Source organism: Fukomys damarensis, unplaced genomic scaffold (assembly GCF_012274545.1).
Source record: "Fukomys damarensis isolate Sample0158 unplaced genomic scaffold, DMR_v1.0_HiC HiC_scaffold_4, whole genome shotgun sequence".
Taxonomy (NCBI): Eukaryota; Metazoa; Chordata; class Mammalia; order Rodentia; family Bathyergidae; genus Fukomys; species Fukomys damarensis.
Window position 1 is genome coordinate 8,284,469 of NW_022900916.1, and position 14,659 is coordinate 8,299,127.

General features: G+C 41.9%; 1 protein-coding gene across 1 annotated transcript in view; it reads right to left on the bottom strand.

The window, feature by feature from the left end:
• Window positions 1-14,659, bottom strand: part of Reln (reelin) — a 295,852-nt gene that overhangs the window by 1,282 nt on the left and 279,911 nt on the right. Inside the window, exons 54-63 of the mRNA XM_033755897.1 lie at window positions 12,683-12,858; window positions 12,430-12,536; window positions 11,091-11,333; window positions 10,406-10,581; window positions 7,994-8,067; window positions 6,715-6,876; window positions 5,857-6,014; window positions 3,689-3,908; window positions 1,307-1,504; window positions 218-316 (exon numbers count right to left, since the gene is read on the bottom strand). Of these exons, the coding sequence (XP_033611788.1) occupies window positions 218-316; window positions 1,307-1,504; window positions 3,689-3,908; window positions 5,857-6,014; window positions 6,715-6,876; window positions 7,994-8,067; window positions 10,406-10,581; window positions 11,091-11,333; window positions 12,430-12,536; window positions 12,683-12,858 (1,613 nt within the window). The remainder of the gene's footprint in view (window positions 1-217; window positions 317-1,306; window positions 1,505-3,688; window positions 3,909-5,856; window positions 6,015-6,714; window positions 6,877-7,993; window positions 8,068-10,405; window positions 10,582-11,090; window positions 11,334-12,429; window positions 12,537-12,682; window positions 12,859-14,659) is intronic.

Consider the following 14,659-nt stretch of genomic DNA (forward strand, 5'->3'; position numbering starts at 1 on the left):
ACTTACTGAAGTTTTCTAAGGTACAATTATATTTAGGGCTTGGTTATCTCACGGTTGACTGGAGCTACAGCTTGAGTTGCTGAAGAGTGTAAGGCAGAGTGGTCCTGTGGGGACCTTCTCTCCAGGAAGGGTTCTTCCTGAGTACGGAGCATGCCAGACCAAAGGAGTTGCAAAACTTTCTAAAAGGGACATGGGGTTTGATGCATCAGATACTCACAGGACGACCTCCACATGGTCCAAAGCCCACTGATCATGACCTGCTCCATTGTGGCGTGGCTGCCACCAGCGCAGTAAGACTCCCTTCATCCGTGCCTCCCTGGGTCACAGACAGAAGCACAAGGAGGTTAGAAAACACCAGGCAACAGAACTTCAAGGTATGTGACTGCAGCCAGATACTGTAATAGGCTAAGGTACATCAACACATTTTGGGCACACGTCTTGGATTTGCTTAGGTCACAGTGCTCTTTTAAGCAGTATTAACTGGAGTATGCCCCTCACAGGCTTGTAATACTTTTCCAATCTCCCACTCCTCCCTGTTGCTTAGCAGTACCTGCAAGAGTAACACCCTTGGATGATGTAGAGTGCTTTCAGGGGCCTGTGCTGTGCTAGAAGTTGGGCAAACAATGACAAGCAAAACCGACGCGCCGGGCTGGGCTCAGTAAATTTTCAAGTTAGCATGCCAAACAGAAAACTAAACATGTTTGTGATGGTTGAGCTTGGTTGTGTCAACTGCATTGGCTGGCGAGCCGCCCAGGGGATTGGTGGAGCATACTTCCGGGTGTCTGGGCACACGAGGGAGGCGTGGTGGCGTCTCTATCTGGTCCTGGTCCTGCACCTTTCTCTCTGGCCCTGATCCCCTCACCCGCTTCCCAGCCCCCACGAACTAGCCGCTTTGCTCTCCCATGTCCTTCCACCCTGAGCTCCTGCCCTGGAGCCGCTGAGCACGGGCTGAATCTCAGGAAGCCATGAACTAAGTTAAGGCCCTCTTCCTTTGAATGTTGGGGATTGGGTATTGAGTCCCAGCTGCAGGACAGGTGATTAATACAGTATTCTCTTTAAAGGATTAGAAGTACTGTTTAAACCAAGAGTTACACATAAAAAGTGCCTTTGCATTTAGTTGATAGTTCCTCTCCTTCTTGCCCTCCTTCCTACTTTCAGGGTTTGCCTGGTGTCCATATAGAAAACAGAAACACGACTTTGGCGATCTGGGTGTCTTGGTTCTGCTGCCGCCTGACTGATGACATTGGTCTGGTACCTCTGGCCAACTTCTCACTCAAGTTCTGGGTTCCAGGGATCAGCCACTCACAGTGGGACATTGTAAGACACTCTCTGAGCCTGGGTGAAGTCCTTTGGCTGGTGCTGGGCGATCACGTGCCAGGTGACACCATTGTTGATGCTGTACTGCAGCAGCACGGCCTTGTCCACGGAGTGGTGGCCGCTCAGGTCGCTGTTGCAGCTGTCTGTCTGGGACTCACTCCCGATTTGCAAAACAAACATAATTTTGCTGAAAGACATGCGGGAAGTCATCTTAAGACAGAAGTCATGAAGTACTTAAAGGATTTGCCTTTAACTATTTTCCTAATCTTTATTATTTCTAAAACCGATCACACCCAATTTGCAGTACAGTTGGCTTGGTCTAAGCATGCGCTCCGAGTCTGCCAATCCAACCAATCACAGACAGAAAATATTTGGGAAAAAACTGCATTTGCATTAACAGTAACTGCCCCTTTTTTTCTTTTCTTTTTTTGTGGTACCTGGGATAGGACTCGGGTCCTTGTGCTTGCGAGGCAGGCAACGGAACCACTGAGCTAAATCCCCGGCCCTATAACCCCTTTTTCTTTTGTCATCACTCCCTGAATAAGACAGGACAATAACTATTTACAGGGCATTTGCATGGGATTTGATGTTATAAGTAATTTAGAAATGATTTACAGTGTGCAAATCTACACCATTTTATTCAGTCTTTAGCATCTTTGGGTTTTGGTATCCACGGAGGATTGTGGAACCAATCCCGTCTGTGTACCACAGGATGACTGTACAGTAAAACAGACATGAATAAATCCTATTAGTAACACAATTTTGCTCATTTTTTTTTATATTAGACATGTGAAAAATAACTTTAGAAGGCCGCTTTTCCAGACCAAGACAACACTTTTGACATTCCAAGGTGAGGTCTCAGTTCATGATGCTGGAAACACCTTTTACTCTCCGAACAGTAACATGGGCCATGCTGGTAGTGAGGACTGCAAGAAGACAGGAGTAAAATCATGATATTTATGCTACACACTTTCCAAATAGCTCCACACTGATCAGCATCGGGACTAGGACAAGGGAGCACGTGCAGTTTAAGAAAGGCTGTCTGGCCCGGGGATTTAGCCCAGCGGTTCTGTCACCTGCCTCGCATGTGCAAGGTCCCAAGTTTAATCCCTGGAGCCGAAAAAAAGAAATCACAGCCGAGGGAAGACAGAACTAAGCGTGCAGTCTCTGCCTCACATCGGCTTTTCTTTTTGTTCCTTTTTGCTCTTCAGCATTGCCCTTGCTCTTAGGAGACACAGCTTTAAACATAGGAAATGTGTGGCCCTGTGACTCCTGGTGATTAACAGAATGGCCCGTTTAGAACAGATGCTTGAGTAAAGAACAGACTCAAGACTTGCAGAAACATAAATGTAAAATAAAGTCATTTGTACAACAGGATGTTCAACTGTTAAGTGAGCAAGTAGTAGCAGCTTATGTGGGGTCAAGAAAGACAGCAGGTTATTGCTAGATCAGCATAACTTTTTGGTGGGAAACATATGGGAATGGGTGTATTCAGATTTTGCATTCTTCATGGTTACCATGCAGGAATTAATTTTATTATATTTTCATTGTTTATTATACGAAGGGCCAATACTTCCCTGAAAATACATTGCTAATATTTCCCAAACTGAAAGGCTACAAGTGAACATCTGCATTCTCATTAACCAAACATCCAATTCTCAAATATCCTCATGGCTCCCAAATGCTCATCAGCTTTTGGGGAACAGCTCAGCTCTTTACAACACTTTTAAAGCCTTGGAATTCTTTCTTGATTACGCAGAGGCAAAGCCGTGTTTGCTCTGGTTAAGGCAGAACTGGGAAGGGCAAGTGGGGAAGGAAGTTCAACCCTCTGTGGTCCCTTTCCTCTGTCACTTCCCTAGCGACCCTTTGCATGGTTTCTGCTCACTTGTTCTACGCTAAACTCCAGCTTCTACACTATGCGAAGTGCTGCAGATCTTAACCATCCACCCCACATGTATTTCCTGAACTTACATATGCTAAATATGTTTGCACTCCTACAATTCTTCATATACATATTTGTATTTACAGACTTGCAGGGGGTCACAACATTAAGTTACCTACAGTACAGCTAGGAATTATCCCTAGCCATTTTTTTCACGTTTGGTTATTTCTCCTTGTTTATGACCTTGTGGCCTTCACTTAGCCAATATGTGTGAAGAAAGACAAAAGCAATTTCTAATAAAGTGAGGCCAAGCAAATTCAGGTGTTAAAACCCACACTGTTTCCTTGTAGCAAATTCAAATGATATTTAGGTTTCCACGGCTTAGTGACACGTGATGCACAAAGTTCACGATCAGATCTGAGGGACGGTGGACAAGAACCGGGCATGTCGTTGAGTCAGAGTCTGGGCTACACCACAGGGCTTGGTTACCTTGCTCGAGTGAGATCCAGAGGTTTGGTAGCAGCCTGCCTTATCTGACAGCCATTAAAATAGAGTGAGTCTCCGTGGGCATAGGGTGCCAGCTGTCCACAGCCGCTGCCTATCGTGCCACCCTGAATGGTCTCCCAGTTGGCCTCAGTGACTCTCGCCGACTCAAAGTTATCTTTGATGTAACTAGGAAGATCGTGGCTGAAAACAGAGCAGTCGTCACCTAGGGGAAGGGAATAATCACAGGCATCAGAGTCAGCGGAACAAGCAGGCTCATTCGAGATTGAGAACAGGTATTCAGCTTTAGATCTGAGCCAGGGCTGTGCTGCTAGAATAGCAGAGCAGAACACCAAGCAGATACAGACGCCCATATATACATGTTTCTCTTTTGTCATTTGTTATAGGTTTGCATTGTTGAAAATAAATCCCCTTATTTTTTCAGTCATTGTTCACTAAAATATGTAGGTGCCAGTACATTTATTGCCCAGGCAAAGCCTTTTAATTTAAACACCACAGCATCTGGTCAGGCCCTGTATACTTATCAGCAATGTGTCTCAGGAGGGAACTCTCACCCTGGCATGAGGGGCCAACCTAATGTCTTTGTTCCCACCCTGATGTTTTGTAAAAGAGGCCATGTTCTTGTTCTCCTTCCAGTTCTACACTTGATGATTCCTGAACACAGGGTCTTAGTTCATCGGTCATAGGTGGATTCCGAAGCCTCCCACAATACTTAGCACATTGAAGGTATTTGGCGATGATGCTGGGATAAATAAAGGAGTGATGAACAAACTGGAGGCGTCCGAGACCACTGAGCTGAAGCGCTAAGACACTGGGGTGGTAAATGTGTACGTTCTTGCATTTCTCCTCGACTCAAACAGTGCACCTTTTCTAAATGTCCAGGAGAGTTCAAAATCAAAAGGCCACAGCTGTGTCGGACCAGGGGAGAGAAAAAAAATTCCATACATCGCATGAGACATTCGATCCGTTAATTTGCTTAAAGTTAAAATTCTCTAGTTAATGTGCAGGCAGAGCCAGCTGATCTCAGCGACAATAGTAACAGAGGAGGAAGGAGATGGCTAAGTAATTGCTCACAGGAGAGATGTGCAGCAGTCTATATCAGTTATATTTATTTCATCTGCAACAACCAAGAAATCTAAGCAGATCCTGCCCCAGAATTCAAACACATGGATCCTAGCACTATATGGGTGGGGAAGGTTGTGTAATTCTGATCTCCTTTGGGTAAATCTCTCAGCTACGAGGATGAACAATGTTAACTGGAAGAGCAGCACTAGCACCGATCTTCTTTCTGACCTTGACTAGCTGTGTGATCTTTGGAAAATCCCTTAAATTACCAGAGTCTCAGTTTCTTTACTTTGAAAGTGGGAAGAGTGATTTTAACCACATGTAATTTATGGGGGTATGATGAACGCTAAATGACTTTGAAGAATGGATTGTGTATGCTATGTAAATGATAAAGCGTAGGACAAGGTAAGGATTCATTCAAAGAAGATCTTTGGCCTGGCTATGTGCCAAGTATTAGGCTATGAGGATAGGACAGAATGGCAATTATGTAAGGCTGGGACCTGTTAGAAACCCTGGCTCAAAGTAGAGCAGGGCTGTGGCAGGGAGATTTCTACAGGGTGAGGGGCTGAGGGGACACTGACCTAACTCAGCCTCTATAAATCCAAGCAGTTGAAATATGTTCCTCTGTGTCATGAAGGTTTTGCTTTGAGTGACACAGTGACCAGAGAAGCAGAGCATCCGAGTCACCAGCTGGGTCTTGGGAGAACAGGGGAAGAGGCTGAGGAAGGATGGACACGGGCAAATGGACGTGGCAAAGCTCTTAGGACGGGCAGCAAGGCCAGGAGGGAGAGAGGCGGCCAGACGGAAAGGAAGTGTCGGGGTGTACGTGGGGGCAGGGGATAAAGGAAAGACAGGGATGTGAGATACGAGAGAATATCCACAGAGGGTTTATCTGACTCATCTGTCCTTATAGAACATCTTCAGTGTGTATCAAGCAATGCCTGAAAACTCATTCTAACGACAGTAACTCCGTGACCCAGGAGCGTGTGTCCTATCTTGGACAGGTCTGCATGGAGTTTCATCCATTTAAGGTGGGCTGCTGTGTCCAGCTGAGATGAGGGGACCTCACACTGTCCCGGGGGTCACACCTTGGAAGCTCTCGTCGCAGATGCAGACGGCCCCCGTGGTGCAGTACCCGTGCCCGCTGCACAGCTTGGGACAGGCCTCGCCGATGTACACGTGGTCGATGGCCCAGCTCTGCTTCTCTGTCTCTTCACCCTTCTGGATCCAGCGGAACTGTGTGGCACTGAGACCCACCGAGGGCAGAAGAGAGTCAGTAGCTGCTAATTACCCTGGCCCCGTCCAGACTCTGCCCCTGGGAAGGGGGACCCGAGGGAAGGGCTCCTCAAATGTCTCCCGAAACTCCCCAAATACAGAGGTAAACGAGACTCAGGAAGTTATCCTAGAACACCTTTCTGGAGGCTCTTAACTTCCCTGAAAACTGTATGGAATATTCTCTTTATAATAATTCTGTGTCCATTTTCCTACTCAGCTATATCATTTCCCAGCTCTTAGGTAAAACCAATGATGGTCTAGAAGATTTATCCTTAGCTCTGTACAACCTGGCAGCCCTGCACCCTCCCGGGGGCAGCTGTATCTGGACAAGAGCACAGCCTTTGGGAGAGCAGAACTCCAGGGTAAAACTGGCACCAAGTCTTGCCTTTGTTAGGGTCCAACACTCAAGCTCTGCGAATGAGTCTGGCACATATGTGTGTGGTTGTACAGTTAAAGCACGAGACCTATGAATCATTGACAAACCAGCTCCAGTTTCTTCTTATTGTTTTCCTGGGATGTGCCCTTGCCACTTGGGGTATGGACTGGCAAGTACAAGGGGAACGGGGTCCCAGGTCTGAAACTAGAGCTCTCGCCTCTCTTCCTCAGGGTGCTCAGCTTCCTGCCTTGGCTTTGTGGAGACCACCAGACAGGCGGTCTTCATCTCCACCCACCTGGAGGACACGTGGTCAGGCAGCTGGATGGTGACCCTCTTCCAGCTGGAGCTGTTGACAGTGTTGTAGATGGTGGCTTCGTGGAACTGGAACGGGGAGCAGCCAAGGCTGTTGGAAGAGGAAGGCAGGCACTGGGTCTGAACGAGCTGCCAGGAGTCAGACCTGCGGGACATGAGAGGAGCACGGACAAATCCTAAGAGAAACAGAGATGACTAATCTAATGCCAAGGCAAGGCTTTGGGGTGGGACGAAATTACTTTTATGTAAATGTCTGTTCAAACATATTTTTAATTATAGGTCATAAAAAGAAAAGTTCACAATTGTTTCCCATAAGGTAAGTTACTAAGTGAGACTTTTCTTCGATGCAGCTACATGTTTGGGGAGATGTACTGTGGCTGAAACAGATTCAGATCACTCACTGATTAAAATTTTCCCCATGGTTCATTGAAAACAAGCAATATGAATAAACCATTTTACTCTAAGAACGCATTTAGTGTCTTGCTTTTTTTTTCTTTTATTGAGTTTATTGGTACAATCTAGGTATACAGTACAGTTACATTCATTATTGGGATCTTGGACCTTTACATGACAGGACTTGGTTTTCATTTTTTCCCCTTGTCCCTGCCCCTCCTTTCACCCCTTCCTCTCCCCATTTACAAACACTTTATTTCCATTTTTTCATTTTCTCATATTTCTTTTCCCTTATTACCTTTCCCCTACCCTTCCCACTTTCCCTACACCTTTAGCCCTTTTCTTCCCATTTCACAATGTCAGTTATCTCATTAGGATCTTATGTACTATTACAGTTTATTCAAACCGGAGAAACTATTCAGTATTTACACATGTGTGACTTATTTATTTCACTTAGGAGTATATCCTCAATATGTCTTGCCTTTTTTTTTGAGACAGAGTCTCACTATGTAGTTGAGACTGACCTGGAACTCACTATGTAGCCCAGGATGGTCTCAAACTCACAGCGATCCTGCTTCTCAGCCTCCCGAGTGCTGTGATTAAAGGCATGTGCCACCATGCCCTGCAAGTCTTGCTTATTTTAAAGTATAAAGTTTCTTAGCTGTTAGCTAATAGACAAAGAAGTTTTTCTTGGTTTGAAGGAAAATTTGAAGATATGTAAATTTTATGCAAATGAAAATTGCACGAAGATATTCACGGATCACTACTTTTAAGACACAAGAATGCCTCTCTGTAGCACCTGCCTTAGACACAAACATTGGCATTATGCATTTAAGTTTGGAACAAATGTAAGATATGGTTTCACTGACCTTGCATCCTTAGTGTATTCCAACATTACAGAATGAAGGTCGCCACAGGAAGTGGCTTCACAACCCACCACGATCTAAAGCGAACATAAATGATCAGTACACAGGTAAGACTAAATGACATTAGTGACATCCATCGGAAATCCCATCCCTTGTAATGGGAGGAGGTTGGATCTATGATCAATATATGTTATATGTGTATATGCAAATACTATATCAAAACCCAAAAGTTTGCAAAATTAATAGGAACTAATAAAAATATAAATGAAACCCCATCCTTCTCCATTGTGACTCAGATAGCTAATCAAGAAATATTTGGAGAAGGTTTACAGAGCAGTCCGCTACAACACCAAGAATGCATTCTTTTGAGTTCTGTTAGGGACATGTAATTTTCCATGGAGATGAGAATTAAGGTTTTATAAGGTATTGCTTCTATTGATTTAATTAGTAATAAAATTGGGTAAGAAGAAAGTAATGTGAAGAGAGTTTATGGAAAGAAACTGAACATCTCACTTGTCTAAACATTTTCACTGATATCCTAACTTCTTTGGTGCTACCGTTAAATTTTTACTTGGAATTGAAAATAGAAATTTTAATTACTTAATATTCATTCTTAGGGCTTTCTCCCTTTACATATGAATAAAAGTTTCCCATTGTATATGCAATTAAATGTTTGAGTCATTAATAATGCATACATGCTATAAAAATGTGGCAATTCAAATTTAAATTCTAATTATCTACTTAATCAACAGCTCCTATTTCAATGCTGATACCAGGGAAGGCTGGCGCCAAAAGTTTCGGGCCAGGCACTCGTGAATAAAACAACTTGGAATTCAAAGGGAGAATAAGGAGCCTAGTCTAACAATGGCAATGGTGACTTCAAGGATATAAGTAAAATGCTGTGGTACTTCATAGGAAGGAGCAATTGCATTTCATTAAATGGGTGAGAAAATAATCCATCAGATGGGGTGCCCGTGAGCTGCCCCTGAAAAATGGGAAGGGGCTGCAAGGTATAGATTGGAGAGAGATACTTAGAGCGATGCGAGCAGAATTGGTGTAGGGCCCAGAAGGAAGTGTGTTTAGAGGAAATAGTAGAAAATACACGGAATAGTGAGTAGGAAGGTTAGAGAGGTTGGTTTGAGTTTGGCAGTTCAGGAGTAGTAGTCTGAAGTTTGGTCTTAATTTGGTAAGTGACAGCTGTTGAAGTTTTATAAGGAGGGGAATTCTGACCCCAGGGCTGTGTTTTGTGATGGTCAGTCAGGCTGTGACGTCAGCCAGGTAGGGGTGGACAGAAATTTGGGGCGAAAAGAGGACTTAGTGGAAACTGGCTTAATTAGGGCAAGAATGGAGGTGGTGACAGAGCAAGCAGAGAAGGTTGGGTAGAAGCCAAGAACACTGGAAATGGACATTAAAAGGGTGTAGAAGTGATTAGATGTGAGAAGTAAAAAATGAAACATCAAAAACTGTTAACAGCTCAGGCTAGCTCCTCAGTGCAAGGTGGAGTGAGCAACAGAAACAAGAACACCAGAAAGAGGTGCTGGCATGTGGAGGGAAGACCCCAAGTCCAAGGCTGGACATGCTGAGTTGAAGCACTAATGAAAAATGGTAGAAATGCATAGCAGACTTTAAAAATACTGGATTTAAAACTGCTAAGTTAATTGTTAATGATCCACTTAGGGTTAGACATGCAAATTTGAGACTTGCTCTCCCAGACACAATACTTGGAAACAGAAGATTGGAAAAAATTCCAGTGGAGAGAATGTCTATTAATAAAAGTACAGATGAAGAAGCTTCATGTACATAATAGGTGTAGAGTAAGAGAAAGGGAGAGGGAGGGAATAAGGGAAGGAGGGAGGGAGGGAGAGAGAGAGAGAGAGAGAACTGTTCAACATAGGAATGTTACAGAAAGCTAGAAGCAGACAAAGGCACATATTTGAAGTTTTGATTTATAAGGTTTGGGAAATTGAAATCAAAATATGTGTGTGAGGTATAGTACAGTCACATTTCTTCTTATAGCCCAACATATTCGGAGAGACTGTGTGTGTGTGTGTGTGTGTGTGTGTGTGTGTGTGTGTGTTACTGGGGACTGAATCCAGGGCCTCTGCACTGACCTATATCCCCACCCTTTTAAAAAAATTTTTCTAGCTTCAGACAGGGTCTCTCTAAGTCACTAAATTACCGAGGGTGGGCTCAAACCTTCAATCCTCCCCCGGAGATTTTTTTTTTTAAATCTATGTTCGAGTAATCATACTTGAACAAAGGCCTTGGGGAAAGAGGCCTTAGCGCTTTCATTCATAAGCTATGATGTCTTCTAATGAATAAAATCAATCACTTATTAATAGTTTTCCAAATATACATTCTCCCTGATACACCAAATGTAACACTGCATTGCTTTGAAAAGCCGCTCTCCCTTACTTTGAACTGCATCATGTATCCCGGCTGTATAATGAGCTCTCGGGAAGAGAGAGCATTGTGAGTCTTGTCCTTCTTTTTGTTTGGCCAGTAGAGGTGGAAGGACGGATTGCCACAGAATCCTGCTGTCCTGACTGCGTTGGGGTAGAAACTCCAGTTCTCCTCGTGGGACGCGCCTTCTGTGAAGGTAAGTTGAAAACAATATGCCATGTGGTTTTCCTGAACAGACTGGTTTATTGCTGAATCACTTGCATCTTGCTGTTCCAGAGTTTGCTTAGTCTTGAGGACTGATTATCTTATTTAACTGCTTTAATATATAAATCCAAGATGAGAACTCAAAGTTAAAAAAAAACATATCTGATTACCCGCTACAGTGATTACCCCGTTCTGAAAATGGGCTATGTGTATCCCGACAAATTCTTGGTACACTTTTTGAGTGGCTGCAAAATGCATCCCTGTGAAACAACTTACTAAAAGAATGAAGATTATTTGGGGTGTTACAGTTCCAAATTACATTAAGGTAAGACCCTGTCTTTCCCTAGATTTGTTAAAGTCTCCTTTGACATTTCAGCAAGCAGCCAGTTTTGAAGACTTGTTGAGCCTCAGGGCTCTTTGGGTAGTAACTCAGTTGAAAACACACAGACAAATGGCTGACAAGGAAGAAATGCTTCAATGCCTGGTGGCTTACCATCATCAAAAGTATCCACCAGTTGGCTGGGATTGATTTCTGCTCCGCCAATCAAAATGTTGTCTAGGGCCCACTGGGCACGCTCCACCCCAGAGACCACGATTCCATTGCTGATCACAAAGGGCTGCCACCAGCGAAGGCGAGTAGTGTTGGTGAGGGCATCCTCAGGAAGAAGGATGTAGTCGTGCCGGACAGAAATGTACTTCTGGAAATCCATCTCATGAAGCAACGTCCAAGTAATTCCTGTAAAGACAATTATGTCAACACAGTAACCCATCTGGAAAATCCCCGCGCCAATCCACAGAGGGCTGTGGACAGTACAAATCTTCAATCAGAAAATTAAAATCGACTTTGCTGACTTTAATGCAGGTATTTGCCACTTACAAACACTGTTTCAATATGACACATGATATGAGGGGAGAGATACTTAGAAATATGTGGGTAAAGAGACTATTGCAAAGTAAAAGTGATGAATTTTTTTGTTTTCAAAATTTACCTCTAGATCCTTACAGGCATTATTCCTCAGAAATAATAAGACATACCCATGCTTCTAGATGACTCCTAAGCCAGGGATTTAGCTCAGTGGCACTGTGCCTACCTTGCAGGCACAAGGTCCTGAGTTCAATCCCTGGTACCCACCCCTCAAATTGCAGCTATTATAATTCTATCCAACTGTAATTTGTTGGATTGGCATGAAGTTTATCTCTTATTATTTGATAAGCTTACAGATGAAATGCTTAAACCACTTAAAACATTTTTTGAATGGGGTAAAATATTTTAGTTTCATGTATCATTAGCTAAGTGTTAAGAATGATATCTGTCTGCTAATGCATGTTTTCTAAAGATCTCATGATATGCCTAATCTGGTTTTAGCTATTACAAAATAATGCAACAATTTTATCAAAACACTCCACAACATTCTCATGAGTTCAGAATGTTATCTTTAACAATTAATGAATTTTTCTTGTGTATTCTCATAGTTTTTGCTACAAGCTCATTGATACAAAAACTTTCAAAATGCTTTAAAACATTTTAAAATGAGATTTTACTTTGAAAATGGTACAAAATACATTAACTGTATCATTCAAAATCAGATTAAATGAATTCATAAAAGTATTTTCTTTATTCATGAAGTTTGGAGTTGAATCTGTAATGTGATTTCTCTTCATTTTTGGGTAGATCTGTACATAACACAGCAGTCACATGTACGAGACGTGTGACGTAGACAAGATGCGTGGCTTTTTCAAGACATCTGCACCCCGCATCATCAGCAACACCTTGCAGCTGTGTCCTGGGTGTCGAATGGCATCTGGGATCAGTTCCAGGGTGTGGCTCTCACCTCCATTGGTAGAGTAGTCCAACAGCACGCCTTCCTTCCTGCAGATGGGCCGGTGGCAAGAGGTCATGTTGTTCTCACTACCAATGCGTCCCCAGTACTGCAGGAATCTATGGACAAGTACATATTTCCCATCAGCATAATGAGTGAGAACAAACACTCTACTCAAGTCCTGGGTAAAATCTCCACCCATACACATCTTCCTTGCCTTGGGGCCAATTTGTTCTACTGAAGTAAAAGTGAGAAACTGACTTACTTTGCACCTCTGAGGTCCAAATCCTGAGTAATGGCTTGTCTCACAGTGGATCCCCCAAAATAGAGGGCTGTGTTCTCAGCAAGGATCCCACACTCAGTGCAAGTGCTTCCACCTTCTAAGGACATCCACAAGTCGGGCTTGATTTCTTCACTGTCAAAGCGCTCCTTCAGGAAAGTCTGGGAAAACAGTGAGATGTGGTTAAAGATAACAACTTCACATAACTAAGGGATACTCTAGACAGTATGGTTAATTAAACTTAAAAAATATAGCTATTTTCACTATTTTCCAACGGTATTTAAAAAAGGCAAAAAAAATTCTCTACAATTTTCTTTTCTATCATACACTGAAGAACTTTTTTTATCTTATTGAGTTTATTGGTACTTTTAAGGTATACAGTACAGTTACATTCATCATTGGGATCTTGTACCTTTACATGACATATCTTGGTTCTCATTTTTTCTCCTTACCCCTCCCCTCCCTCCATTTCCTCCACCCTCTCCTATTTACAAAGATTGTTTCCATGTTTTCCTTTTCTCATATTTTTGTCTTGTCGCTTATTTCCTTTCCCCTATCCTTTCCACTTCCCCTATACCTTTAGCCCCTTTCTTCCCATTTCACATTATCAGTTATATAATTTAGATATTATTTACACTTTTAGTTTTTCACACCAGAGAAATGATTTGGTATTTACAGTTGTGTGTCTTATTTATTTCACTTAAAAAAATGGCCCAATATGCATCCATTTTCCTATGAATGACTCTAGTTTCTCTTTCTTTATGGCTGAGCAGTATTCCATTTTATAGAAAAACCACATCTTCTTTATCCAGTCTACAAATGATGGGCAATTGAAGAACATTTTAGACTACTCAAATTATGTTTAAGAATTAGAATTTAAGGCTTCTCTCTTTTTTTGTACAAGTGTAAGGTCCTGAGTTCAATCCCTGGTATAAGGAAAAAAATACACTCCCACATCATTTGTAGTAACTGTATACAGAAAAATTGTACTTTCCAGTTTTTTAGGACTATCATCTAGCTGCTGTCTGTGTGGTTAAAATGGTTTAAATAGACGCTCTTTTTCTCAAACTTAGGACACAATCAACTTGGTAAAGATGTACAGTCACACATCAGTCTTACTTAACTTCATTAACTGAGCAAATGAATAGTTTTTATAAATGAAGGTTTTATATGTAAGAACATGAGTTAGAAGGGCATGGTTAACGATATAAACTCTCATTAGAAAGATCTGACTCTCAGTTAATAATGTAGATTTGTATAATTTCTTAAACAAATGAGGATAAATCTCAATGTTCATGAAAGAAACATTTAAATGTATTTCTTGTGACTTACGAATCTATGAGTGAGTGCTATTTCAATTTCATTGTTACTATTTTTTAATTCAAAAGTTTTGGAGAAAACACGACAGAACAGGTTTTATTTACATTATTAACCACTGATTTGTTGGATTTCAATAATTTGCTTTTTTAGCCTAGCCATTTTTTCTGTTATTTTAATGATGAATGCATGCTATTTATTCACAGAAAAAAAAATGTGTGTGGCAAGTATGTTGTGCAGCTGAGTTTGCTTTGCATATTATATAATAATGTAACAGCTAAGAAACACAGAAATGACCTCTTTATTCTTAATGTATGACCATATTTTAGCAGCTGAGAAATGAGAATCAGAATATAGAATTTTCTGAATGAAAATTTAGGCACTGTTTAAGCCCATTTGAAAATGTGATCTTTTGTGACAGTTTATCTAATTATTTGCTTTATTTTGTAGCAACAGAATAAGATCCTTCTTCAAATAGAACATCAATTGAAAAAGTGGGGTTAAAGCCTTAAAACTGACTTGAAGTCTGCTTTAAAAAATAAAGACAATGAGAGTGTTTATATTCTTTAACCCATAGTCTGTCTTATTTTATGAATTGGGAAAATTGTACTGCAACTCAATTCTTTTTTTTTTTTTTTTTTTTTT